General features: G+C 37.2%; 1 protein-coding gene across 7 annotated transcripts in view; it reads left to right on the forward strand.

Annotated features, from left to right (window-relative positions):
• The window catches only part of LOC110484036 (complement C1q tumor necrosis factor-related protein 7), a 67,055-nt gene that overhangs the window by 39,711 nt on the left and 783 nt on the right, over positions 1-26,561 (forward strand). For 5 of the 7 annotated variants that reach the window (XM_021554360.3, XM_021554362.3, XM_021554364.3 and 2 more), the window contains 18 exons: positions 189-327; positions 1,169-1,372; positions 4,665-4,757; positions 6,579-6,670; positions 8,428-8,595; positions 10,056-10,161; positions 11,522-11,631; positions 11,745-11,841; positions 13,089-13,187; positions 17,130-17,306; positions 18,092-18,112; positions 19,147-19,350; positions 19,817-19,906; positions 20,684-20,797; positions 22,255-22,389; positions 24,209-24,331; positions 24,922-24,980; positions 25,435-25,612. In XM_021554360.3, coding sequence (XP_021410035.2) covers positions 189-327; positions 1,169-1,372; positions 4,665-4,757; positions 6,579-6,670; positions 8,428-8,595; positions 10,056-10,161; positions 11,522-11,631; positions 11,745-11,841; positions 13,089-13,187; positions 17,130-17,306; positions 18,092-18,112; positions 19,147-19,350; positions 19,817-19,906; positions 20,684-20,797; positions 22,255-22,389; positions 24,209-24,331; positions 24,922-24,980; positions 25,435-25,612 — 2,209 coding nt within the window. The remainder of the gene's footprint in view (positions 1-188; positions 328-1,168; positions 1,373-4,664; positions 4,758-6,578; positions 6,671-8,427; positions 8,596-10,055; positions 10,162-11,521; positions 11,632-11,744; positions 11,842-13,088; positions 13,188-17,129; positions 17,307-18,091; positions 18,113-19,146; positions 19,351-19,816; positions 19,907-20,683; positions 20,798-22,254; positions 22,390-24,208; positions 24,332-24,921; positions 24,981-25,434; positions 25,613-26,561) is intronic. The other 2 variants (XM_021554361.3, XM_077782765.1) reach the window with 1 other exon arrangement.

A 26,561-nucleotide genomic window follows, 5' to 3' on the forward strand; every position in this document is an offset into this window, starting at 1 on the left:
ATTTACTTCGCTTTGCAATTGATCATTCCCTCAGTTCCATAGCCACAACTAAGAACTGTGAACTGGAATTTACTATTCAGGTTGTGGGGAACTTTTGGAGTTTTCCTAAGATTGTTTTAAGTACTTTTTAAAATATTGCTAAATCAAATGTGTTTTAGGTATAAGTTCTGTCAATTCTGTCTTTTTAGTGCTTTAAAACATATTGATGCTATTGCATCCATTGGCACATCAGGCTTAACTGATATGAAGAAACTAGCTAAGTGGGCAGCTGAAGCAAAACTTGATCCAAATGACCCAAACAATGCAGCTCTAATGCAGCTGATCATGGTAAGTGGTGTTTTCAGAGCTGAAGGGCTACTGGAGCTGTGGAACTCCAACTCCCAGTCACCAGAACCTCCCCAGGCAATCTGCATTCATGCCAGGGAGGTAGCTGCATTTGAATTTGTGATGGACATACTTGTGTGAATGTTAAGAAGCAAAATATCTACTAAAAATATGATTTCATGCATTTAGCAATAGGTTGTTTTCATATTAATGAATATGATTTACTAATCCATGCCGTAGTGGCAAAAAATAGGTGTAAAGGAATGCGCATACAGATCAGTTAATACATTAAAAACAAAATACGGATTTTGAGTTTGTTGTTTCATTAAAATGCAAGGGAATTTCCAGTGTACTTGTGTGGTACTAAATAAGAAGCTGCTCATTAATGAGGATTGCACAGAGATCTCAGGTGTTGTAGAGGCTTCAGCTTTTTAAACAACAAATTGTGGAGCTATTTACATAGCTGTTTAATTTACGTGGCTGTTTATTTACATAGCGGTTTAATTTACATAGCTATTTACAAAGCTGAAGTTCTGTAAATGGATCTCCTTTACTGTACAGTTTCCTAGGTTACTCTGACATGTTATAGTTTTCATAGTCTCTAATCTTTTGTTTATGACACAAGGAAATAGAATTTTATTATATTCTATAATGTATAGTCTCATATGCTTTGCTCAGCAGAATACTACTATTAAATATTTGGTGTTTCAGTCTGTGTGATCCATCTTTATTGCTTTTGCTTAAAATGAGCATCCTTGCAATATGCACATAAAACTTATAATAGCTATTTTATAGATTCTTGTCACTTTGTATGTAAAAGTTAATATTTTTGTTACTAATTTAGATTTCTACAAGTGGAGAGGCACATGTTCCTGATTTCTTCAGATTGGAACAGTTACAGCAAGAATTTAATTTTGTTTCTGATGAGGAGTTTAATAGATCAAAGAGATTCCGACTCTTACGGCTCAGAAATGAGGAGGTGGCAGAGTTCCGAAATTATAAGCAAGTCCCTTTACATGAAAGAGAAATCAGTGAGAAAATCTTCCAGGTACAATGTTATCTGAAATATTTCTTTTCTAGTTTAAATTCTTATAATACTTGACTTGCAGTTAAGTCAAGTGGTTCTATAAAGAATATAAAGCTATGCTGGCATGAAAAAAACAAGAATTTTATTCCTTCAGTCTTTTCTAGTGTTATTTTCATCTAATTAAACTAGCTTCCTTCCAAGGCAATATTTCCATAGCTATACTTCATTAAGAGTTAAATAAAAGAAAAACTGCTGTAGACAAAAATGTTATAAGTTACTAGTTTTTGTTAAAGTTGAGATAGTTTTTTAAAAGTGATTTTAGATATAAAAAGGTAATTCAGAGATTATTCAGGCTTAGGCCTATTAGCTTTTGAGTCCTTTTTGGTGGGGGGACTGTTGGAAGCAATGACTCTAAGAAGAATTAAAACCTTTTTTTGTTTTATTAGAGCCTGTGTTACAGATATATCTGTTTTAGTACATTTCTCCAATTAGCTTATTTGTCCTTGCCTGTCTGTTAATTACCTTATTGAAATGCAATGTGTGCATTTTTTTATTTGGGTTATACTTCAATTATTTTTATCTCAACTCGGTTATTAGTGTTAAGTCATGCATTTTTTTTATTCTTAGCGATTCGTGTAGCTAAGGAGCATTTATTGGATTCATTGGCTTAGGAGGATCAGAGTCATCTCAGATTCTGGCAAATGCTGTTTCATCCTTACTTCTTCTGACATAGATTTATTTGAAAAAAATTTTTTTTTCAATTCTACTGGATGATGCATTTAAAAAATATATATCTATTAATTCAGACATATCTATCTCTTTGCAATAAATATTATTTTTTAAATTTTAGGTTAGTTTTGTATCTTTTATTTAAAGATGTCCCCCATCTTTGCTGTACCTTTCTAAACCAGTTCATTCTATGGGCTATTTTCATTCATTTTATGTTAGCATTCAAAATTTGAAAGCCATGGTTTAACAACTATTTCAGTGGAGTGTTGTTGGCTTTTTTCCAGTAAGGATAAATTGGATAAACCTATGATTGCCCATTGCAAGTTTATATTATCTGCTGTGATCTTCCAAACTAAATTTCAAGTGATATTGTTCCTAGTTGATTTACTAGCTATTTGGCAAAAAGGTCTGGAAGTTTGTAGAATCATGGAAATACTATTTGGAAAATATTCTCTGGAGATCATCTGGTCCTGCTTTCTACTGAAGTGGTGGCACTGTTGCCAGCACTAGATGAGGTCAGCTGTTTATTTGTCTAGCCAGGTCTTGAAAACCACTGTCTTTTTGGATAACCTGTTCCAGTGCTTTGCTATCCTTCCAGAGATTGTTCAAAAAAAAGAAAAAAAAATGTCATGTCCAACCTGAGCCTTCCAGGTTGTGTTTAATGGCTGCTTTCCCTTGTACTGTCTGGAACAGGAGAGATGGTTTTGGCACCCTGTCCTTTGTCACTGCCCCTCAAAGAGTTGTGGGCAGATACTGCATTGCTCATTAATCTCTTCCTCACCAGACGGATGAATTTGAACACCTTGCCCAGTGCAAGAAAGACTCTGAAATACTGAAGTCCAGTAGAGAGCTACCAGAATATGTGCAGTGCTGAAGCACATGATCTACAAGGAGAGACAAAAAGGACTAAGGTTGTTTTTGCCTAAGCAGGCAAGGCTTGAGGGGGTTTCTTTCTGCATCCTTCAGGTACCCAGTAGTGCAGAGGGAACAGAGGGAGACTCATACAGGTTACTCCCAGAGACACTGCAGTTAAATATAATGAAAACATTTTTCACAAAGAACATGTTCAAGTTCTTGAATGCATTGTTCATCAAGTTTATAGAATTGCCATCTCTGGAGACACTGAAAATTCGACTGTCCGAGGCCCTGAGCATTCTGACTGGAGTTGTTCTGACTCTGAGAATTCAGATCAGATGACCACTAGAAGTCTCTTCAAGTCTACATTATTCTAAGATTCTGACCTCTTCTTGTAGGTCATGTCCTCTAGGCCTCTTGCTGTCTTAGTTGCCCTTTAGTGGATCCCACCCAGTGTCTCCACATGCCTCTTGAATTGGCAGCTGCAAACTGGCTGCAGTATTTCAGGTATGCCCCCTCAAGTGTCAGGTTGGAGAGGCTGGTAGTTTCCCTCTGTCTGTAGGACATGCTGATCCTTACATATCCTGTGGTTTGCCTTTTGCCAAAAGAAATGTCACTGGTTGTCATTAAACCCACACTTATTTCAATATGGCTGTTATTCTTCTGGTTGCTTTTCAGTCTGAGCCAGTGCATGAAATTATTCCGCCCTCAATACAGAATTTTCCCTTTTTTAAATTGAGGCTTCAGTTGTCATAGTTTTAAGTCATAAAGAGCCCTCTGAACTGTGGTTCAGTCACTCATATTAACCACTCTTCCTAATCAAGTATCCTTGGCTAAATTGCTGTCAGTGCATTGAGTTTCCTCATCCAGGTCACTTGTAAAGAAACTGAATATAATCAATCCCAGGGACACTTGGCTTTTTAGAGGACACTAATTGGATGTTGAGCTGTTTGTCCCTACTGTTAGAGCTCAGAAGATTAATTTTGCTGGTACTTTTACATAAGTAGCTGTGGTTCTGAAGCCAGTGTGAATCTCAGATCCTGGGAGATCCTCTTGACTTGTAAGCTCTAGTTTTTGCTTGAAAGATGAGTGTTAGCTCTAGCCTTTTCTTAATGTATGAGACACTTTCCTAAACTTGTGAATAGAAGTCGTATCTCTCAGTAGAGCTTTCACTGTAGTCCATTTATCTGTCACAGCCCTGAGAGATATCTCATTAATATACTTCTCCCTAAGAACCAAGTGCAGTTCTACTGATGGAGTTTTACACCCTTTGAAAAGTAATTACTAATTATTTGAAAAAGTACTTACCTGTATTAAAACACAGTTCAGATTTCAGACCATCTTCCAATAATCCTGCATTATTTCTGCTTGTAAAGGACTCTTCCTGTTAAAGCTGCAATAAGTGAAGCCACTTCCAGTTCAAATGGAATTTTAGTTTATAGCAGCAGGTCAAAGTTCAGCTTTAGAAGAGGAGAGGGAAATTGTCAAGTTTTTCATTGTGATTTAAATTACATTACTCTCGTAACTGAATTTTATTCTTGTCTCTAGTCATGAAAGTTCAGCATATATTGTATACACTAACATTAAAAATAGCTCTGCAAACTTCTCACATCTGCTGTAGTTTACTGTGGTCCATACATTATTATTAATGAAATACTTAGCATTTTTTCTTATATGTGCTAAAGTATTGAATATATATTGAAGCACCAACTGTAATAAATATCTTTAGGACTATGAGAAGAGAATGCAAGAGAGGGATGTGATTGACAGCAAAAATTACCTAGATGCACACAGAGCAGTTGTTGCCAGCTATCTACAGAAGGTAAGATGCTAAATATGTGGTTCACCATATTCCTGTAGGCCATAAGTTGCTTCTGTACTTGGATACTTTATTTGCATGAATACTAAAATCTGATTCAGCAGATTCATCTTTAAATGTGACCTCTATTTAAAATTTCAAGTTAGGCCTAAAACTGGTGTAATTGAATAAATGGAGGTGTGTGTTATTTAATGCTATTGAGAATGATGCAACATACAAAATGCCAAGTCATTCTGGATATTTCTGTCAGTTCTGAAAATTCTTCTCTGCTTCAGTGCCCCAGAGATTTGTACTGTTGAGTCCCAGGAATTCAGTGATTTCCCTCTTCTCTGTTTTCCTTGTTGTGAGCTGTCATGCTAAGAGCTTAATTATCTCCATGAAAGTGGCCCTCATCACTTCTAAAAATCATTTCATGTAATACGCAGTGTCTTGTCCTGCAGCCTAAGGCAGAGGGCATATCTTCCATCACATTTACCTTCATTGTGGTATTAGAATAACTCTTCCCCTTATATTGATTTAATTAATTTTTCTAGTTTTCATTATATTGAGATGACATTCTCTTTAATCCTTAGGGAAAAAGAAGGAAAATATTCATCATCTAACCAAGAAAAGTTTACAATTTCAGACTGGCAAAAAAGCAAGTGTGAAACATGGCTGCCAGTTTCCTACCAGTTGTGTAAATATCAAAATGTGTATCAAATCCCAGCCTGCCAGCAAAACATGAAATATGATGATAAGGATGAATTAAAGTAGGGCAAAACAAATTATTGGTTAGAAAGAATTCTTCATGAAAGAAGCATAGAGAAAAAAGCCTAGAAAGAAAGAGAAAGAAAAATATTCCAGGCAAGTGCCAAAGTCCAGATTCAATATGATAGTATAAAAAATTATTTTTGACAAAGCTGTCATGTCTCTGTCAGCCCCATATGTTTTGCATGGCATTGAACATATGGGTTTTGCAGCACACTGAATAGTAATGGGGTAGTACAGAATAGCATACATTATAGTATCTTTGTCTGCCTCTTTCTTAGATTAAATACAAGTAGCCTTTTTTAAAACAGTACTTGGATACTTTACACTTCTGTAAGTTGTCAGATGGGCTAGAAAATTAAATTTCTTGTATCAGAACTGAAATTCAATTCACTCTGAAATATGATCTTTATATGTGTATCGCTTCTGATGTTGTACTAGCACAGAGTATAAAGCCACTACTAGTGTTAGTGCTAAGAAAAAATTACAAAATATTCTTTCAGTCTGCTTCCACATAGTTGTTAGGAGATGAGGGAAGCTTTTCATCTATGTGCTTCACTCTATGACCTCAGCAAAAATATGTAAGGAACTAAGAATTTAAAACATTTATTTGAAATTACAGTCTTTGTAATAGAGGCTTCACCAGTTTTGTAGTCCAGAGTATTTCTTTTGATCCTCATAACTGGTATCATAAAGATTTCTCTACAGCCTTTCTTGGAACTTCATTTACATGTGGAAAATAGATGTCTGTTGGTGTCATTTGTTTTTGAAATTGTTTCTGATGGTGAGCTGTAAGCAGATAAAGACATAATTTTTTAATTGTATGTTTTCATATATTCTTCTATCAATCTAGCCAGTATGTTTCTAGAGAAGCATTGTATTGGTAAAATGAGCTGCTCTTACATTCTAAAGAAATAGCTGGTGGAAAGAAATTTTTCTTTCAACTGTGACCCTTGTAAAATTGGAAAAAAATTAAGAACACGTATGTGGATGTTTTGTTTGTGTTTAATAATCAAATATTGGCAGCGGGTTTGTATTAGAAATGAATTTTTGTCTCTTCTCCCTCCCCGTTCACAGATTAGAGAATCAGTAATCAACCGTTTCCTCATAGCAAAACACCATTTCATTCTCTCTGACCTTGTCAATGAAGAGGAGATTCCAGGCCTGGGGTAAGAGAGCTATCTTTATTTGTTCCAAATAAAAAAAATAATGTAAAATCACCTGGTTTTTTAATTTCTATTTTATAAAGTGTGTTGATGTCACTAACTGATGTGACTTTGTGTTTAGTATAATAGATAAACTTCCAGCCACTGTATACACCTCTTCCAGTACAGTGTATTAATAAACAAAGTGTAATAAAACTTTTTTAAGAAAAAGTCTGGTTTTGACAGAAATAAAGTGACAGCATGTAAGTAAGATATAACAGGATATGGCACATTTCTGATAAGATGAGTATAGTCCAGCTGGTGGACTATGGATTGAATATTTCCAATTTTCAGGCAAGTATCAGAGTTAGTAGGACTGTTACTGATTGGGTCTGTAGGTGATGCCTACTTACAGTAAATGTCTGTGCCCTGTGAATAATGGGCAGTCGATTTTTAACTGTAATTTTCTTTGTTTTATTTCCCATATATTTCTCATGCTGATGCTGAATGTTGTCATATGCTGTTTATGTTCAGAAAAGATACTGAGTTTGGAAATTACTACTTTTCTCTTCTAAGAATATTGTTTCTTTTACTACTTGGGCACTTAAATTGGATTTTTGTTTCAAATCCCATACCTGTTGATTTTAACATATATCAGTCATCAGATGGCTCTTAGTGTTGCTCACTTAAAATCTAAGTGAACAAGTTGCAAAACTTGTTTATTTTTCTTTCATGTAGAATTTGCTTCTGTTCACTCTAAACACAACACCCTTATACAGTGAAAGTGTTTTTCAGCCAGCTGTATAAACCTAAACAGTCCCATCTGCTGGAGACACTGAGACTTGCTCTCTTAAAAAAGACTTCATGCTTGGTTTTAGTTGAGGTTTTCACATCAAAGTAGAAAAAAATCTGAACAAGACTACAATTAGCTTTTTGTTTAAACTAAAATGCCTCATTTATATATTTCCTCATTATGAATCCTAATTCATATTGTATTCTATTTGCAGAGATTTATAGTTACTGAATTTAAAATACACCATGGCTTGTTTAATACTCACTTAGTGAGATATTTCAGTAGCTCATGATTTTGTGTTATTTTAACAGTAATTACTGTGGGGGCTTTATTACATAGAAGTAAGAAATGCCATTAGCTTCAAATGCCATCTGTTTTTAAAAGTGTTTTTTGAATGTCTGTAGTTGATATCAATGATGTAAACATTGCATACATTTGCATAAATGAAGCATACATCTTCATTTTATTGTTTTCCTGTTTTTCTTTTTTTCCTTTGGTTCTGCTTTGCCTTGGGTTGTAAGTTCTGAGGGTCCAGGGTATGTTGTGGTCTACTGATTCTGCTTCCTCTCTGTAGCCTATTGTCCAGTGTACCCTGCTGTGTAGATAGATGCTTTGCCTCTTCCATACAGTGGTTATCATCATCTGCTGGATCCCTTATTTATAGCACTGTAGTTTAGAAGTAGTTTAATTACACTGAAGCTGTGTAATTGTCTTTTTTGCACCTTGCATAGTTTTGGGGGGAAAAAAATCCAAACAACAAAACTCTTTTGCACATTGAAGTTACAATTCCTGAAATATAAGACAGATCTGGATTAGTGCATTACTAAACTATTGCAACATTTTGACATTTCAGAGAGTTTTGTGTGGCACTAGCAGGAGCAAGTATTTCCTTTTTTGTGTTAGTGCATAATTTTCATTTGACTCATGATAACACTAGAATGTTGGATTCTATGCAAAACTGACTAAATACCTGGTTTATGATTATTAGCATTTTGGGACTCGGCCTCTTTAAACTGGCAGAGCCAAAACGACCATTAAGGCCAAGAAGAAAAGAAAGGAAGAAGGTCACAGCACAGAATTTATCAGATGGAGACATAAAACTGTTAGTGAACATCATCAGAGCCTATGATATTCCAGTGAGAAAACAAGTGATGAGGTATGTTTAAGAGTTTGTTTCCAGTGCAGATTCATTTTCTGGCTTCTGCTGTTTTGAGGACAGATGAAGCAACAGATGTTACAATTCAGCCATGTGTGTTGTTTTGATTCTCATGATAAAAACATACATATATACATTTATCTTTTTACAGATGATGATAAAGGACTGATATTTTGTAAGTTTGTAGATTAATACAATACTTTTTCAGTAGCTGTGAAATTCAAGACATGTTTTACCAGAAACCGTCAGAAAGATCAGTTACAGCTTTGACAGCAGTATAACTCTGGTAATATCAGATTAATTATCCCTTAAGGAAGCCTCTCGATAATACTCAGGGAAATTTTAATTCATAATATCTTAATTAAATAACAAAAACAACTATTAAAATATCGAGTTCTTCACTGTGGGATACTATATTTGTCTCCTGAGTATAGCATGTTGATCTTGATGAACCATTTAAGTTAATAGACTGAGCCTAATGTGGCTGTGATTTTAAAGGTGACCTTTACACTCAGGCACATTAAGACAATGCCTGCACTGCGTGATGGTGTGTCATGTAGAGACACTGAGCAGTCTGGTTCAGCTCCAGAAGCAGTGTACTAATGCAGTTTTTCTCTCTCTCTCTCTCTTTATTTCTCTCTCTCCCCCAAAATAAATACACCTTGCATTTAACTCAGATGTATTTCTAAGCTGTCCAGTTAGAGAATTTAGCATTGTTAGCTGTTCTTTCTCTTACTATTAGAGGTTCTGTTGCACTCTGTAAATAAATTGATACTGAGAAAAGTAATTCATTGACAAGAAAAAGATGATGAAAAATTCAATTCTTTATCAGAATTACAAAATAATTAAAACCTATCCAGTCTTTTTGCATTATATGATATCTTATTTTGAGCTGATTTTTATGTGAATAGTTACTCTTTTATGGTCTATAACGTGGTCTTATCACAGAAAAAAAGTTATGTTATGTGGAAGTGCTGTAAAAATAAATGTTTTAACGTATATTGTCTTTTACTTCACTTACGGGTTGTCTGTAATCTTCGTATGAATTCTTTTTTGCCATAGAGGCCTTGCCTGAATACCATGAGATGTACACTGTTAATGAATTCCATAGGAATTCAACTACTTGAACTTAAAAACCTTGTAGCTCAAAGAGATTGTGTGGGGTGTGCAAAAAAAAAAAAAAAAAAAAGTCTGCAGTTGATAAACTTTTGAGAAAAGAGAGCCTCCAGGCACAAAGTACTCCTTTGCAACGAGGCTTGTAAGAAGTATAAACTCAATACCCCTTTCTGGCATTTTATTTGTGTTATTTGATCTAATAAATATCTTCCCAAGGTTAAAATTGTAACAAAAAGCATCAGGAGTATTACCAGAATTCTATATGGCTAATAGACAATGTGAGAGATTGATATTTTGTAATGAATTCTCTGTCTTCCCTGACTGTTGTCTCTTTCCTCTTATAGCAAACTTCAACAGCCATCGAAGGCTTCAAGGTCATTTAACGAGATGTTTGCAGCCTCTCCATCAGCTCAGAGCCCACCTAACAGCCCGGACTGGGCATTCAACCAGGTATGTCACTAAATTGTCATTTTCTGTGAAGCTGTGAGCATTTTCCACAGACAGTAGCATTCACCCTCAGAAAGATACCTTATTGGCAAGGTTTCCTTGTCCATTCCTTTATCTCCAAAAGGAGAGTAAAGCTGTAAAAGGTTCAGAGAAGGAGATCACATACACAGACTGGCTTCTGCCCAGTGAAAAATGGTGGGACTTTGAGCCAGAACACCCATAAGTGCAAGTAGAGGAGAAATATGGTAGAAAGGCACAAAATCACAAGTTATAGATACTGGGTAAGGATTGACTATTTCCTGGCACTGAAAGTACAAATATGAGTGAAGGGCAAATGAAGCTGGTAGGAGTTAGGTTCAAAACCAACCTTCAAAATAAGGTTGTGATTCTTCATTCAGCACTTGGTCAGTGCCCAGAGAAGTTGCTTACCTTATTGTGGGTGAAAGAGGTTGGTTTGTGCTGAAGTGGGTATTGGACAAGTATGTGAAGAGTGATCCATTGGGAGCTACTTAATAGAAAAATCATGACAGACTTAGGAAAGTCTTTCATCTGAAAATGTTTGAAGTCTGGAAGAGTAATAGGAGAAAATACCACCTATGCCTGCTCAGTTCTTACTTTCCTGTTTGTGTTGGTTGCTTGCTGTTTTCACAGGCTGCACTTTGGGTCCAGTACACTTTTAGTCTAAATCAGCACAGCCATTCTTATGTCTGACACTGAAATTACAATTGCTTGTTATTTAAAACTAAATTCAGCATCCTTCTGAATGAAAATTAAAGACCGTCAGGGTTTTTACTGCTTTTCTTGTGATCTTCCTTCAAAATTACAGCTTTTTGAGATGTAGAAAACCTTCTTCCATATGCATTTGAATGAGGCATTTTTTAAATCACATTAGGGGTTTGTGTTGTCTAGATGAAGTTGCTTATCTGTAAAGAAGCCAGTTTCAGGGACAACTGGGATTGTAGCTATAGGCTTCTTGAATTACAGATAAGAGGATATAAGTGCACTTTTTTCTAGTGGTGTCTGGATTACATGTTCTGTTTCAGTTACTTTCCTTGATTAGATAGCCTCTAGCTTTCTCATTCTCAGGAGAAAATGTGGTTTTGCCACTGTATATAAATACATGAAGTATTTTGAATACACATAAACTTTTGGAAATGCTAGTGTATAAAATATTTTTAAAAGCTTCTTAAATGCTTATAAACCCATGAAGTGCAATATTTAAGTTGTACTAAAGTTATATCTGAGCTGCACCAGACTGGTTGCCACAACATATGTTTCTCTAAATGCATGACATGTGTAGTTTAATATGCTCTGATGAATTTACACAGAGGTCTGTTTCCTTTGTTTTGATATCTATGTATAGGTTTTGGTCCGTCCTTTTGTAGAAGTTTCTTTTCAGCGAACAGTCTGCCGGACAACAACAGCAGAAGGTCCAAGCCCCTGCTGGAATGAGGAGCTTGAGCTTCCATTTAGGTATGGCAAAATGAAACCAAATTATTTCTGTGTAATAATAACTTACTTTGAATGTGAAAATTTATCCTCATTTCCTGTTCAAATCACTTTTTTGATTTATTTAACATCTTCAGAGCTCCTAATGGTGACTACAGCACCCACAGTTTGCAGTCAGTAAAAGATGAAGTCTTCATTAATGTCTTCGATGAAGTACTTCATGATGCTGTAGAGGTGAGTTCATAATTGAAGGACAGGGTACACTAGAGAACATGGTGAGCTTTTTGAAGTTGTCAGAACAAGATTTTTCCATGCAATAACTTCCCCCATCCTGTGCTTCTCTTTTCTGTTTTGTCTTTCCTTATGATTTTATATCTAGTCCATACTGCAAGATAATCAGAGGGAGCAATCTTTACAGTGTTAGCCTTTGTACAAATTCAGCTTGTGCCACATAAAATGCTGCTAGAGTTGAACACATGTATGTAATATGTTTTACTGATACTTAATAAAGTTGAAGATCCTAAAACTAAGAGGCATCATGAATTGTAATCTGAATTCTGTTCTTAACCTTAATCAAATCTTTTTACTTCATCCCAGATGAGTGATCCCAGTTCTTATATCTTTTGCTAACTGTCTTGTTATGCTTTGTCTCATCTAATTTTACAAGCTCTTTGGTGAAATAATAAAAAAAAGCCCAAACCATGTATTGGTTGTTTGTAGTAATTTTTTTGAATGAGACAAGAATTGCAGCTATTAGTAACAAGAAATTTTTGTAAGCTCTCAGTGTTGGCATAACTCCTTCCCCTGTTGAATCCAGTGAAAGCTTTCCTAGTCAATTCAGCAGACACAAAAATAGCAGCACTCAACATTCTTGAAAACATAATCCAGAAATAAATAATGCACACACTTCACTGGGAACAGAATTCTGTTCTCAAAACTGAAATGATACTTGATGAATCAGAAGGAGGAAAGCTACACACTTGAAACTTGGATGTCATGCCAGAGTGTTTTTTTTAAATAATTATAGATTGATCATAAAAGATTTGGAAATCTGATAGGCAGTACACATAAAAACAGTTTTTCCATTTCACAGGGTTTACTTAGGTTTTCCTACAATTTTAACTTCAAAAAGCTTTTCCAAATACTAATAAAATATTTCATTAGAAGACCAGAGCTTCATTTACTTAGTCTGGGAAGAGTGTTGTGGACTCCTTGTCAGAGTTTTAAGTTCTCCATCACAGGTTATACAGGACTTAGACCATAAAGTGCAAGCACATTTTATTCTGCACTGTGATGTTCTTACATGTTTTCAGCATCTGGTGTGCTTGAAAGGTGTCCAGAATAATTACTGCTGCACAAGTAACGGAGCTGATACAGAAAATTAATACAGAATTTTTATTAAAGCCTTGATTCAGTTGTTGATTAAATTAAAGGAAATGAAGCTCTCTTACAAAGTGTTATGTTGGGCAACTTTTTAACAGGATGATTGTGAAAGAGGAAGTGGAATCCACACTCGTATTGAGAGACACTGGCTGGGATGTGTTAAGATTCCGTTTACTACCATATATTTTCAAGCAAGGGTAAGTGATTTTATTTGAAGTAAAATAGAGAACTGAGAATGGAAAAGGGCTGGAAACGGAATGTCAGATTTAATTACGTTCTTTGTAATTCTTAGTTTTTTTTAATGGAATTGTTTGAAGATGTCTTTGAAACCACTGGGATTTTTTTGACTGATCTGGTGAGTATTTCTCAGTAAGTTAAAAGTTTTGAAGGGAGAAGAGAAAATATACTCAACAGTGACAATGCAGCCTGACTTCTTTCAGTAGCAATGTTAAAAGCATAGATATTTTAGGTGGTTTTCTCAGTGGCTTTTGAGGGCTGTGGTATTGCACAGCCTAGATAGATGAACTAGGAATAGAATCACCTAGATATGTGAGGAAATTTGAACTTTTTTTCACACTTTCCATGAATCACAAGATTTTGATTTTTGCCTCTCCCAATCCCGTCTTTCTTCCATTTCTAGAACTTTTCAAGAGAAGCTTTCTTCATTAAATAGCAGCAGTTAGTCATAGAAACAGTAGTAAAACATGCACTTCTTCAGAGGAAATGTTTTTTTGTCCTGCCCCTCATCCTGGACTTAGTTTAAGGAAACTACTTCTTTCCATTGATAGTCCTATCATATTGCAATACAGCTGTCAGACTTCTTCTTCATGGCAGTTGTTGTTTTGTGTAGATCAAATAATCTGATCACAAAAATTAGAATCTTATTAGAATCTTCATAAAGTAATAAACTGAGACATCAGTTGTATTCCTAATGATACAGTCATTTGCTATTCTGTGGCCATATGGGGCACTTTTCAGAACCTTAAGGACTTCAAGGCATACTCTGAGCCTCCCAAATTCTTTGGGTGGAGGGAAAGTGTATAGGAGTCTCATTTAATTGAGTGCTGTTCTTGGTGGTCAAAGTGGTTTTCCTGGGCTGTCTGCAAAGTGTAACAGAATGTAATTGCCATGGGATTCAGGAAAACATGGGATACTTTTCATTGCTGAGAAACTTTGAGTATGTCTAACCAGGTTTAGTCCACTTATTTCTTCTAGATCGTTAATAATATGTGCTCTTCAGCTTGGGAGGTTAATCAGTTAATTTATCTCTTTGAGAGCTGTGGTGCCCTGTAGCATGGAACTTTTGCTGATTTTAATGATATAAGTAGTAAGATCTGACTTTCTTTTCATGGGTCTTTGGCCATCCTATGGAGAAAACATTACATAATGTGATCACCATTGCTATAGCATGATAACATGATCCACTGCTCATTTTTAAGAAATTATTCCATGTTGTATGAATGAAATCCACCTGAGAAGTGTGTCTGCTCACAGAGAGACCTAGTGGGCAGACTTGACATTTTAACAGACTGCTTAACAATACAGCCACCCTCTCCAATCTATCTTTAAGGATTTCCCATACTGATGTCAACCTCTGCTTCTTGGTCTTTCTGCTGTAGAACCAGAGTAGCTCCAGAATTCCTGTCAGATTCACTTCTGAGTCTCTTTGAGGAAGTGTTGGAGTTTGTGGTTGCCTAAGTAGAGTGTTAGTATAGATCTTCCCAGCAGTAGAGATTCTTTGCATTTGAACAGGATTCCATACGGAATTTGAAAAAGCCTGATCAGCACAGTGGTTATATCAAGGTGCATCTAGCAACTAAATTTCAGTAGCAAATGAAGCATTTCATCATCCTGTGCTAATCTACTGGAGCAGAAATTTTGAGTAATATATTTAGTTTTATCCTCATCAAAACTTAATTTTGTTCTTAAATGTTTGATGAGCCATGCTAGTGAGTCATCTGTTCAATTCCCACATCCATTGAAGATACCCTTTCTGGTAGAAGTTGCCTCAATTGTGTCCAAATCAGGAGCTTACTGTTTTTGCTTTTCTTTTAATGCAGGGTACTTCCAGTATTGAAACCTGCCCAGGCAAGTGGGGCTGCCATCTCTTGTCTCACCCAGCCCTTCAGAAAGACCTTATTCTCTGGTTTTGGTAGCAGGGGGAACTGCCAAGGGCTGGTGGGTCTGGCAGAGCACTTCCATACAGAACCTGGGTAAACGAGCTGTTAGGGTTTGACACTGGCACAATGCCAGTGCCCCCATGAAAATGTGATCCCTCCCTTGAATGCTGTGAAGTGGAATCTAGAATAGAGCAAAGCAGGCTTAAGCTTAATAACAGGGAAAAAACTTTATTAAGCTACTACTATAAAAGAAAAAAAAGAAAGGAAAAAAAAAGGAAAACAAAAACCATAAAGATCAAATGAAAACTTTGCAAAGCATTCCTCCCCCCACCACCCAACTCTAACAAACTACAGTGAGACACAATCTGGATTCTAATCAGGTTTTTACCTTCTAGACAATTGATACTCAGGCCTTCGAGGGAACAGAGTTTCTCTTGTGCCACAGACCCCCTAAGAAAACACAGCTCTGTATCCTGTGTTTCTATGTCACACATGGCACCGCCCAGAGAAAAGTTTGCTATGGTGACCCCTCTCCTTTTTATGCACAGTGCTCTCACCACTAATGTATGAATGGACAGACTGCTTTTAGGATTTTTCTTTTCAAGGATGCCCTGCCAAGAGGGGAGAAAACAACAGTTCAGTTTTTTATTGTTTGGGACCACAGTCCCCCCCATTTTCCCCTGGGGCCGAGGGCTCAAGAACAGAGATCTTCTTCTCTTCTCTTTCCTTTCCAGGGCAAGGGGGCGCCACCACAAACCCCCTAACCTTTTCTCTCTTCACTCCAATTTTGTCTTTTTCCCAGCTGAAGCAGGTCTCTTGACTCACTGGCATCCTCCCAAAACACAGTCCCTCTTGGAGGAGAAGATTGGTTCAGGTTGTGGCTAACACGGAAAAGTCCAGCCAAAAGCCACTCCTTGTCCCCCTCCCATCTAGAATTCCTCCTTCCAACATCCCAGGGTCCAAGGTGTCCCTCTTCCTCTCTTTCAAACCAAGGAGGGGAAAGGAAAATTCACAAAGCTTTCATTTTCTCAAGGAAGGGTTAAAAGTCCGAACTCCCAGGATGGCTCGATGCCCGGACATCCAGCAACTCCCACGCTCTGGGCACCTTGCAGCTCCCCCCGCTCCTCCCTCCTCGCGGTGGAATTGCTGACAGAACTGCCGATGTCTCTTTCTCTCTCCCTCTCGGGAGAGAAACTCTGGGGGGGGATGGAGACATCCCAGATTTCTTCCACCCTTCCATCTGCAGGGGCCAGCCCGGTTCTAGTCTCCACCATTGGCCTACCTTTGTCAAGCTATGGGGCTTCCCCTCCCCTACCCGGCTCATTGCTGGGCAGGGGAGGCTGCACTGCACGCTGACCGGAACCAAAGAGAGCGAGTTCCCCTGGGAATTCTGTTTTTAACCCCTCTGTGTTCTCAGAGGTGTGTCCACCTTCAATTGGTCAATATCTAAATTGACCTCTTCCTTCCGGAAAAAATTCTCTTTCCATGTCAAACTACGACACGAGCCCAGTTCTAGTTCCACCCAAGAAGCATCAGTAGGTTGTGTATGGAAGAGGGTCCATCTCTGAGATGCTGGAGCATCCTTCCCACGTCACTCACAGGCAAAGGCCTGTTGGTCTGCTGCTGCCTGGGGAAGCATAGTCGTGCAACCTGTGTTTTGCCATTTTTTCATTTTTCCAGATAAACAGCATGTAGAGTTTGCTGTTTGAAAGGAAAGTAGTGAAAAGCCAGCACTCTTTCTCTGTGAACTAGTGTGTACGATTTCCATTTCATTAAATATTACTGTTCATAATATGCAAAAGAGGCTGAAATCAAGTTGTGATTAATATATTTAACAATGAGATACCTCATGTTTTCCCCACAGTTAATCAACATAAATGTCATAGTCTCTGATTTTACTATTTTGTAACTTTAACAATCAAAAGAAGAAAATATGCAGACACAAGTAGCAAATTCATGTGAGAAGGAACTTTTGCTTTTTTGCCTTTAATGAGAAGTATTTCTCTGTATCTGTTGTAGATTGATGGTACGTTTAAGATCAATATTCCTCCAGTCCTCCTTGGCTACAGCAAAGAAAAGAACGTGGGCATGGAGAGGGGTTATGATTCCGTGCAAAATCTGAGTGAGGGCTCATACATAACACTGTTTATTACCATTGAACCACAGCTCATCCCTGGAGAGTCTGTCAGAGAGAAGGTAACTAATCACTAATTCATCATACTCTTGCTCTTTGTTTCCAGTGGTGCAGTTCTTGATATGCATATTAATAGCTCTCCTTACTATACCAAAGGACATGAATGCAAGTACAGAAGGACATTCATACAAATTTGGAGTGGTTTATTTCAAATTTTCTGTCTTAGTTCAATTTAATTACATGCACCGTTAAGTGAGATGTGCACTAAATTCATGAGATACCTTTGCCCGGGTATCTAATTTTAGTCCTAAGAGAAGGCAAATTGGCATTCCTAGCTATGAGCATGTAGTTTTTCCATGTACTTGGTTAAACAAAAAAGCATTCGTAGGAGTATTTATGAACAGTGGAAAAAAGGAGGTGGCAGGTGCAAAGAGTATTTTCTTGCTTCTGTTCTTACACTGTTCAAATGAGCATTTATTATTTATGGCTTCATGCATGCCTTGAGATCTTGAAGATCATAATTCCTAAACAGCAGCTGCTATTTTTTTCAGTTTGATTAGTAAGCCAGAAGTGCCTTAGAGTAACAACAAGTCATTACAATTCTTTGCTGCAACTCTCCGGCTGTAACACATACACCTATTATGGAAAGAGTTTGGCATATTATGGAAAAAAAAACCCTAAATAATTTGCCATACTTTCTTCCTGTTCCTGACCTGCAGTTAATTTGAAATGCTTGTGTATTGTTTTAAGATGCTAAGCATAATTTTAGTTTAATTTTATGTTACCTTTTTTGTTTCTTTACTTATTTTTCCTCTCTTTCCTGCTGTCCTTCCTGAACCTCTATTAGATGAATGAAATGCTTAAGAAGGTACAATATTAATAAATCAGTTGAGATACTCTTGTTGTTCCCAGTTTAAGATTTAGCTTGGGTTTGTGCCATTCAGCAACATTTTGCAGTTTGTGTTACTTGACTGTGACATAGTAATTGTTTATTTGCCAGTAATATTTTCAGTAAATTGCTGCCTTTAAGTTTACAACATGCTAGAGGCTCTGCTTTCTGCTCTTAATTATGGTTGAGAAGAACCACCACTGTGTTCCTTCTCTTCTAACTTGGAGGTCTAGCTGCAGGGCAGTGCCCAGCTGTTCCACCTCAGATTAGTTTAAGAAGAGTAACAAATGACAAAAGTGGCTTATTTTAAACAAAAATATTACAAAGGATGAACTTTAATTCTCAGCACCACTAGAAATAATACAAGGAATTCTAACTAGATAATTTTGACCAATCTTAATACCTTTCAAAGATGATATCTTAAGGTAACATCATGAAATAATTGTCATTGTTATATAATTAATATGTGCTTTTGAGTCCTACATTTGCTTCTGAAAAATCCCATTTAAAAATGTGGAAATTTTAGACACCTCTGAATTACAAGGATTCATCTAAAAATCACTTGAACCTTCTCTGCAAATATTTTGGCATTGAGCAGTGTCATTGCAGTATTATTTATATAAAAATCATTGTGATTTTATGCTTAATGTCAATTGTGGTTTTAATGGAATGCTGTGGAATAGCACATAGGATTAGTACCTAACCATAATTGTTTACTTTTGACTTAATATGTGGTGTTACATCCTCATGCTCCCAGTGTTACTTGGCCATAATTTTCACTACATTTTTAGGTGCAGTAAATGTAAATTACCTGATTTTCCATTGCCTTGACCTTCCTTTTATGTCTATAAGGAAAACTTTATACTACAAGGCAAGCTCAAAGTGCAATCAGAAAATAATTCAGCACAGTTTTTATTGTCCTCTAAATGGTGAAATGTAGCCAAATATAGTAACGACTTAAGTCCAAACTATAAATAAAACTGGTTTTGTATAAATTCTACTGTCTTTTGAAGTTTGATACCCAAGAAGATGGGAAACTGCTCCAGGCAGCAGAAAAATATGAAGCTGAATGTACATCAAAGTATCCAAGCCGCCAGTGCCTAACAACTGTAATTGACCTTGATGGAAAAACAGTGTTTATTACCAGATACATCAAACCTCTGAATCCACCACAGGAGCTTCTTGATGCTGTCCCAGATAGATCTCAAACAGCAGCAGTAAGTACATAGAAAAGATAGTGAAGTCTCTGGGATACAGATTTCAAGATGTTTGTTTGCCTGTGCACATGCACATAAACAAATCCCAGCTTTGTGTCTCTGCTGTATAGCTAAACCTTTTGCAAAGGAAAAACCACAGATACAAATAAAAGTAGTAATGACTATGAATGACTATGTGTAATACACAGTAAATCCAACTATAATGATACTCTAAAATAATATTTGATTTTTTTCTGAGGAAAAAAAATAAGTGTATTAATGACTATTGTCCTTTAAAAGACAAAGAATTATGCCAAACCTCAAAGGCAGTAAATCATATCAGTCTTTGACTGCTAGCTGCTACTGTACTGAAGTTACTCAGTGTTTTGTCATTGAGTGGAAACAGCAATATTATTCATATCTGGTATAATAACACTAGAGCATTTTGAATTAAAGAGGTGATCTGCTCTGTTTTGTTTTCTTGCAGGAACTGGTGGCTCGGTATGTTGCTTTGATTCCTTTTTTGCCAGATAGTGTGTCATTCGCTGGAATTTGTGATTTATGGAGCACATCAGATGTAAGCAATGTATTAAAAAGAAGTTCTTTATCCTCCTGAATGTGATGGAACATCCTAGTGGCCGTGCTTTTGGAGGGAGGTTGTACTAGATTAGCTCTTGAGGTCCCTTCAGACCTAAATTATTCTGTGATTATTATTGTGAGGAATATTTTTCTTTGAGCCATTTATTTTAAAGAATAAAGACCAAAGCTTGAAAGAAGTTGCTTATTCTGATCTGAGCCAAAAATTTTATCTTTGATAAGTTATTATAAGCTAAGAATACATTAGGGCTTCCAAGCATCTCCCATTTTTTCTCAGTTATAAGCCAGTCCATAATGCCATAGACATGTATAAGTGAAGAGATGCTGACTGATGGGGACTTTACAAATACACTTAAATGGATCATTGTCATTCCAAGGAACTACAGAAAAGACATTGCATGTAGTATAAGCAATAATGCGATATTTAGTCTTCTGTCACACAATCCTGTCATTTAGAGAATAACAGCAGACATTGTTTATCATAGATGAGGTTTTTTATCAACTCAGAACTTTTATGGAAAATAGTCTTTCTAAAAAAGACAAAGACCCTGGTTGTTGTGATAAGGTCTCAGATCTCCTGTATTGTCACACCATTCACTCTTCATCCTGTGTTGAAGTAGTGACCAATAAACAGTAAAGATCAGTTGCAAAGATCTGAGAGGACTCCTTGCTTCAGATCTGTTAAGAAACATTATCAAATATTCTAAGTTGATAACTGCCTAGAAAAACCCTTTTTTTATTTTAATATCTCAATTAGCAATTTCTTTATCTTCTGGCGGGAGATGAGGAAGAACATGCCGTGCTCTTGTGTAATTATTTTCTTGGTATGGGGAAAAAAGCCTGGCTTATCATTGGAAATGCCATTCCTGAGGTAAGAAGATTCTTTCATTTGGCCTAAGTATTAACTTTTATTTTGTGAAGTCTTTGGCCCCCAACAATGGATAGTTATTTCTTACTGGGATCTTTTTCCGGGATTTTATGTAAAGATTAGTGCTGGGAACTGATTCTTTTCAAAGAAGTAAATGAAAATTAAAAACATATTTAGTATATGACTGTTTTGTTTTCTTTCCTGGACCTCTGTTTTCATGCTTAAACTGGTAGTAGTTGTCATCATAATACAGTACCAAGCATCTGTAATGCTTGATTTGACTTTAACTTGTATAAATGGTGTATCCAAGAGAAATTGATGGAGACAGTCCCTTCACAGCATCTCAGTCATGGATACACAGACTCTGACCGAGTTTGTGTGGGATTTGGTACAGGTTCAGAGGTAATAGGAGAGGGCTACAGGCATGCCAGGGATTCTTAGTGGTCACACACATCTGCTGATTCTCTCTCTGGCTGATGGCAGAGCTGCAGCAATAGTAAAGATAGACTGGTTCAGGCTGGGGAAGGCTCTCTCCCTCTGCCCACTCTAATGCAGGCAGGTGTGGTGCCTGCTGTGCCTTGGGCTGCTGGGAGCCACTGTGGCAGCAGCTGGGCTCAGACTGGCCCAGAACTGAAACACTGAGCTTGTTTTGCTGCTTGGGAGATGCCTTTGTTGTCAGGAAAGCACTCAGATTTCATAACCAGTATTGCTCTTTTCAAAAAGGTGGTAACTATTTATAATGCAAATTTCTGCATACATATGAAAGGTTTGTTTGGTAAAAATTTCTTTCTAAGCTAGTTTCTTAAGCACATTCTGAGATACTGCAGTGACCGGAACAGGTACTCAGATAGATTCCTTCCCCTCAAAATCTGATGGAGATGCTAGTCACTAATAAAGTGTTTTGTAAGGAGGGAATTTATTCCAGATATTTCAAGATACCTGGAAAATATAAGGGATGGCAAGAACATAGGAGATTCCTGATAGAGAAATCCCTAAGATTCTCTGTTTCCCAGAACAGAGCTGGGAAATTCCTTATGTGCCTGAGAGGGAGGCTGATGGCTGAGACACAGTGTGCTGCCTAGATGGGAGTGCTTCAGCTCAGAGGTTGCCCTGGCTGAGAGCTGTGGCAGTAGCCAAGCAGGATGTGTTGATACTGAAGTGGCATCATGTAAACATTCCTGTATGTGGAATTTCACATCAGTTTGTGGCTGAGACAAGAGCTTTCAGATTATATATGTTAAGAATGGCTTGGAGCTCTGCATGTCTGACATTTCTTTACCACATTAATATATAAGTAATGTAACTGCAAAGAACCTGTCAATTCTTCCAAGCAGTTTGCCCTAAAAAACACTATCCACCTCAGTAGTAAAAATTTAGTATTACAAAGAATACAGAGCATATTGTCCTTGTAGCCAGTTTTCAAACATCTTTCTCATACTTTTTTTTTTTTAACTTCCTAGGGACCAACTGCATATGTATTAACTTTGGAACAAAGTCAGTATGTAATTTGGAATCCCAGTACTGGATGTTTTTATGGGCAGTATGATACTTTCTGCCCCTTACAAAATGTGTACTGTCTGATCAGCTGTGATAATGTAAGTGCACCCAGTCTTGTCACATTTCTATACATGTAACAGTTAATAACTTGATTTTTTTTGGCATCATTTGTTCATCATTGTAAATATGTTTAGGCTGTCATTTATTAGAAATATTATTAAATCTAGGTAGGTTTTCCAGTACTTTCAAGTAGTAGTACTTTTCAGTACTTTAAATCTTTTTTATTTAAAGTAGGTTTTTCAGCTACTTTAAATAAGAAAGTTTTTTTTTTTAAATGAGCATTTAGGTGGGTCGAGAAATCTGTTAATGTAATTCTCATTACTGAGTTTTACTTACATGTTTCCCAGAGTGGATATAACCTAAGATTAAAACTGCTTGGGTGAGGAGGAGTCATTCCCCAAAGATAATAGTTTGCAGGTGAAATGTGATTGAAAAATGAGAAAAAAAAATGTAAAGTAGTCACTTGAGTTGCCCATGTGACACTAGGCACAACATGGTTCAATGTGCACAACACAGAGCTGGCACCTCAGGGCACAAAAACAGTACTGATTTCTGCTTGGCATCAAGTCCTCCCATTTATTTGAAAATACACAAGTAATACTAGTACATGTTCATAATACATTATTCATTGTGTGGCTGTAAACTCTCTGAGATAGTGGGGCACGAGAGGAGAGATTGTAGAGCTGGGCAGCTCGGGGCAGGCGAAGGAGCAGCCACAGACTGGGAGCTGAGCCTGTGCTGGGAGGCTCAGGAACCCTGGGAACTGTCCTGCCAGCAGCATTCCCTGACTTGGTTGGATGCCAGACTTCCCACGTGCTGGGCACACAAACAGGGGCATGCTAACGAGGTAGAAAGATGTGTGAAAGTCTGAAAATGAGAAAATAAAAGGCAAACTTAAAAAACAAACCCTAGGGTTTATTTGAATGGAAACTGGAAGTTGAGTTTAGAAGTTTGCTCCTCAGTGTTTTGGAACGCCATGCATTATGAGTTTTGTTTTGTTATTTAATCTTCTATGTTCTGTTCTAAACACAGATCCTAACTGTAGATGAGAATTTAATATTCTAAAGAACATTTATTTTAAAAGTATCACTTCTTTCACTGAAAGCATTTTGGGGAGTGATAGAGTTGTTTGGTTTGGTGTTTTTTTTAAGAAGTATTAAACCTACAGTTAAGAAAAATGTAACTCAGTTTTTAATTGCTGGCAGAAGCAGCTAAGAACTTATTTGAGCACTGACTTGAACACAGCAACATCTTTCAAGGCACGTAATTCCAGTCTCAGTGAGACTGAGCAGTCTCAGCCAGGAGGGCCACACCACCTCACATCCAACTGGGGCAGAACCACTGTCCTCAAAGGCTCTACATAGACCCTCAGTTACAAAGGGTCATACACATTTACATAGTAAGTGGTGGTACATTTTGCAGCCTTAGAAATAGTTATTTAAAGGTTGTTTGAACAAGAATCCTACAGTGCCTGCATGCGCCACATTAGGTGCAGAGGCCAAAATGAATGTCTGTAAAGGGTCCCATTTGCTGACAAAATTGCTACACAGAAGCTGACTTGTGTGTCTGCAGTCTTTGCTTGTATTCTGCAAGGTAAACTTAAAAAAGCAGTAGTGTTGGGGTGCAGCAGCTACCAGGCACCACAGCCACAGCACTGGGGTGGACTCTTGGAAGAATTTAATCAGAATTCAGAAAGAATTGTGCAGCAGTCCAGAGGGGTGGAAATGTAGCTCAGAACAGCAGAAAAATTTGCTACAGAAGGTTAACATTATATAGCATTTTATTGCTATGTAAGTGGAATGTGTTCCATAGGTGTTGATTATATGCTGAAAGCTAAACCAAATTGCTTTTCTGCAGATTTGGTTTAATATGCAAGAATATGATTCCCCAGGAAGGATATCTTTTGATATCAGCAAACCAAAACATTGGAAGCCTTTCTTTTCAAGAAGTTTGCCATTCCCTGGTCTCCGCAGCATTCAGGTACTGATGGATCTATTGCCAACTCCAAAAGGGGTTGAGACATCACAGACTTGGTATAAAGAAGCACATACTAAGTTCTTTGGACTTCTTTGGTTAAGCATATTTATGTAGTAGCATTACTTTTTAAAAAGATTTCCTAGTTACTCCTTTAAAAAAATGAAAGCATAAATACTGAAAAAAGTTGATTTTATACAGAATTAATGTTTTTGCCCTCTAAGATCTCAGGGCAACAGTGAAGCAAATGGACTAAATCTTTAGCACAAACATATCTAAAGTAGTAGCACAGTATTATAAAGTCAACTTTTGTCTCATGGCTAAGAAGGCATTTTTTCCAGATGAACATCAATAAAAAGCCAGAAATTTCTGTACAGTTGTGAAAGATGTAAGCAGTTGAAATTTGCTGGGGGAAAAAAACCCCAGAAATTCACACAAATAGCTAGTTAAATTATCATGTCTCTGTCAAAGAGTAGATTCTTTTTGCATAATTGTAAACTTCTGTGAGCATCATCAAGGCAGAAACTCTGAAGTTACACTGTTATATGTTTAGATGAGATTGTTACACATTTTAATATTTATTTATTTATCACTAGCCTGAAGAACTAACTTATGAGCATTCGGATAAGGCTGCTGCACTGGAACTGCAGAGCAGGTAATGCTACCTCCAGAATAAGTGCCATCAGTACTGATACCAGAGCATTCCTCAGTATTCATGCCTAGGTCTAAAAATCTGCTTTCAAGGCCAGGAGAATGGCCTAAAAACCAAAAACTATTGTTTCAGGGCTTTTTAAAATTCTCTTTCTTCAATAGAGATTGCCAGGTAGAAAGAATTAATCAGTCATTGATCTACCATTTCACAAAGAACAAAATGCTGTGTGGGGATGAGAGGAGAGGGTGTAAACTAAAAGGGGTTGTAAGTCCATGGCTTTTCTTGCAGACACTGACAATGCACACTACTGCACAACTATGTTGGCTTTTCTGCACTTTTAGGGACCAGTAAGTTCAGCTGAGGTCATGTGTGGTTCTTAGAATCTCTACTGTCTGCCAAGGGGATCAGTTCAGATGTCCAATACTAGAATTGTAATAATCGGTCTATCTTATTGCAGGATTGAAAAAATATTAAAGGATAAGATTATGGAATGGAGACCAATGCGCCCAACACGTTGGAACAGATACTGCACCTCCACCCTCCGTAACTTTTTGCCACTGCTGGAACAAAATCAAGGCAAAGATATAGAAGATGACCATCAGGCAGAGCTGCAAAAACAGCTGGGAGATTACAGGGTACACTTGTGAACATAAATGACTTACACATAGAAGCAAGAAGTTAAATCCCTAGGTTTTAGCATTGCCACTCTATGGTATAGAAGAGTGTCCCCAGGCTAGTTATTTCTTCTACTACCAAAATTCACAGGAGATTATCAAAGATAAACCATTATAATATTCATAGAGTGAAGGAGTGATGATCTGGTTTATTTCATTTGTAATGTTGAAGATAAAGCAACAATGCACCCAATTAACTTTATATTCTTATGTTCAGGAGAAACATGCTGCACAACAGCCATTACTCCAGTACATCAACACCAGTGCAGTCTCCCAGCACCACCTGCCATGGGGCAGACTGGTGCAGCAGCTCTCAGGTCAAGTAGGAACCTGCTGCTGGTGCCAAGTAGTGCTACACAGAGTCCACTTACAGGTGCAGGAGCCCACACAATACGCTTTTCTTCAGTTTTCAAAGACAGAAGAAAATTGACTGCTGTGTTCACTGCAGCCACTGGTGTGCCTGTACATTATTCCTCCAGGCTGTTGGAAGGGCCTTTTGCTTTCCACATGGAACACCTGTGACAGTACTGGCAGCTCTGGCCAGCTCCAAAATGAGTTGAGGTTTCAGTTCCTGTTGAGCAAGAGATGTTTGCTCAAACCATATGCCAGAAGAACTGAGCAATTTAAAACCAGCTGCAAGGCAAAAAAAGCAGTGAAGCTCTACTATGTGTTCATTAATATAGCTTTATTCTAGTGGATTCTAAAGAACTTCACCTTTGAACTTAAAACAAATTAAAGAGGAAAAATGGCAGAAGCTTGCCTGGAGTATGTGAAAAAGGAAGTTATTATCAAAATAGAAATATAGGTTCTTCTATTGCATCACCTCAGGCTGGCAGTAGAGAATTTGTTTTACGCAGCATGTAAATTTTTTAAACTATGTATTTATTCAGGTGCCTTCATCTTTTCTTCT

This window comes from Lonchura striata, chromosome 4 (genome assembly GCF_046129695.1).
Source record: "Lonchura striata isolate bLonStr1 chromosome 4, bLonStr1.mat, whole genome shotgun sequence".
Taxonomy (NCBI): domain Eukaryota; kingdom Metazoa; phylum Chordata; class Aves; order Passeriformes; family Estrildidae; genus Lonchura; species Lonchura striata.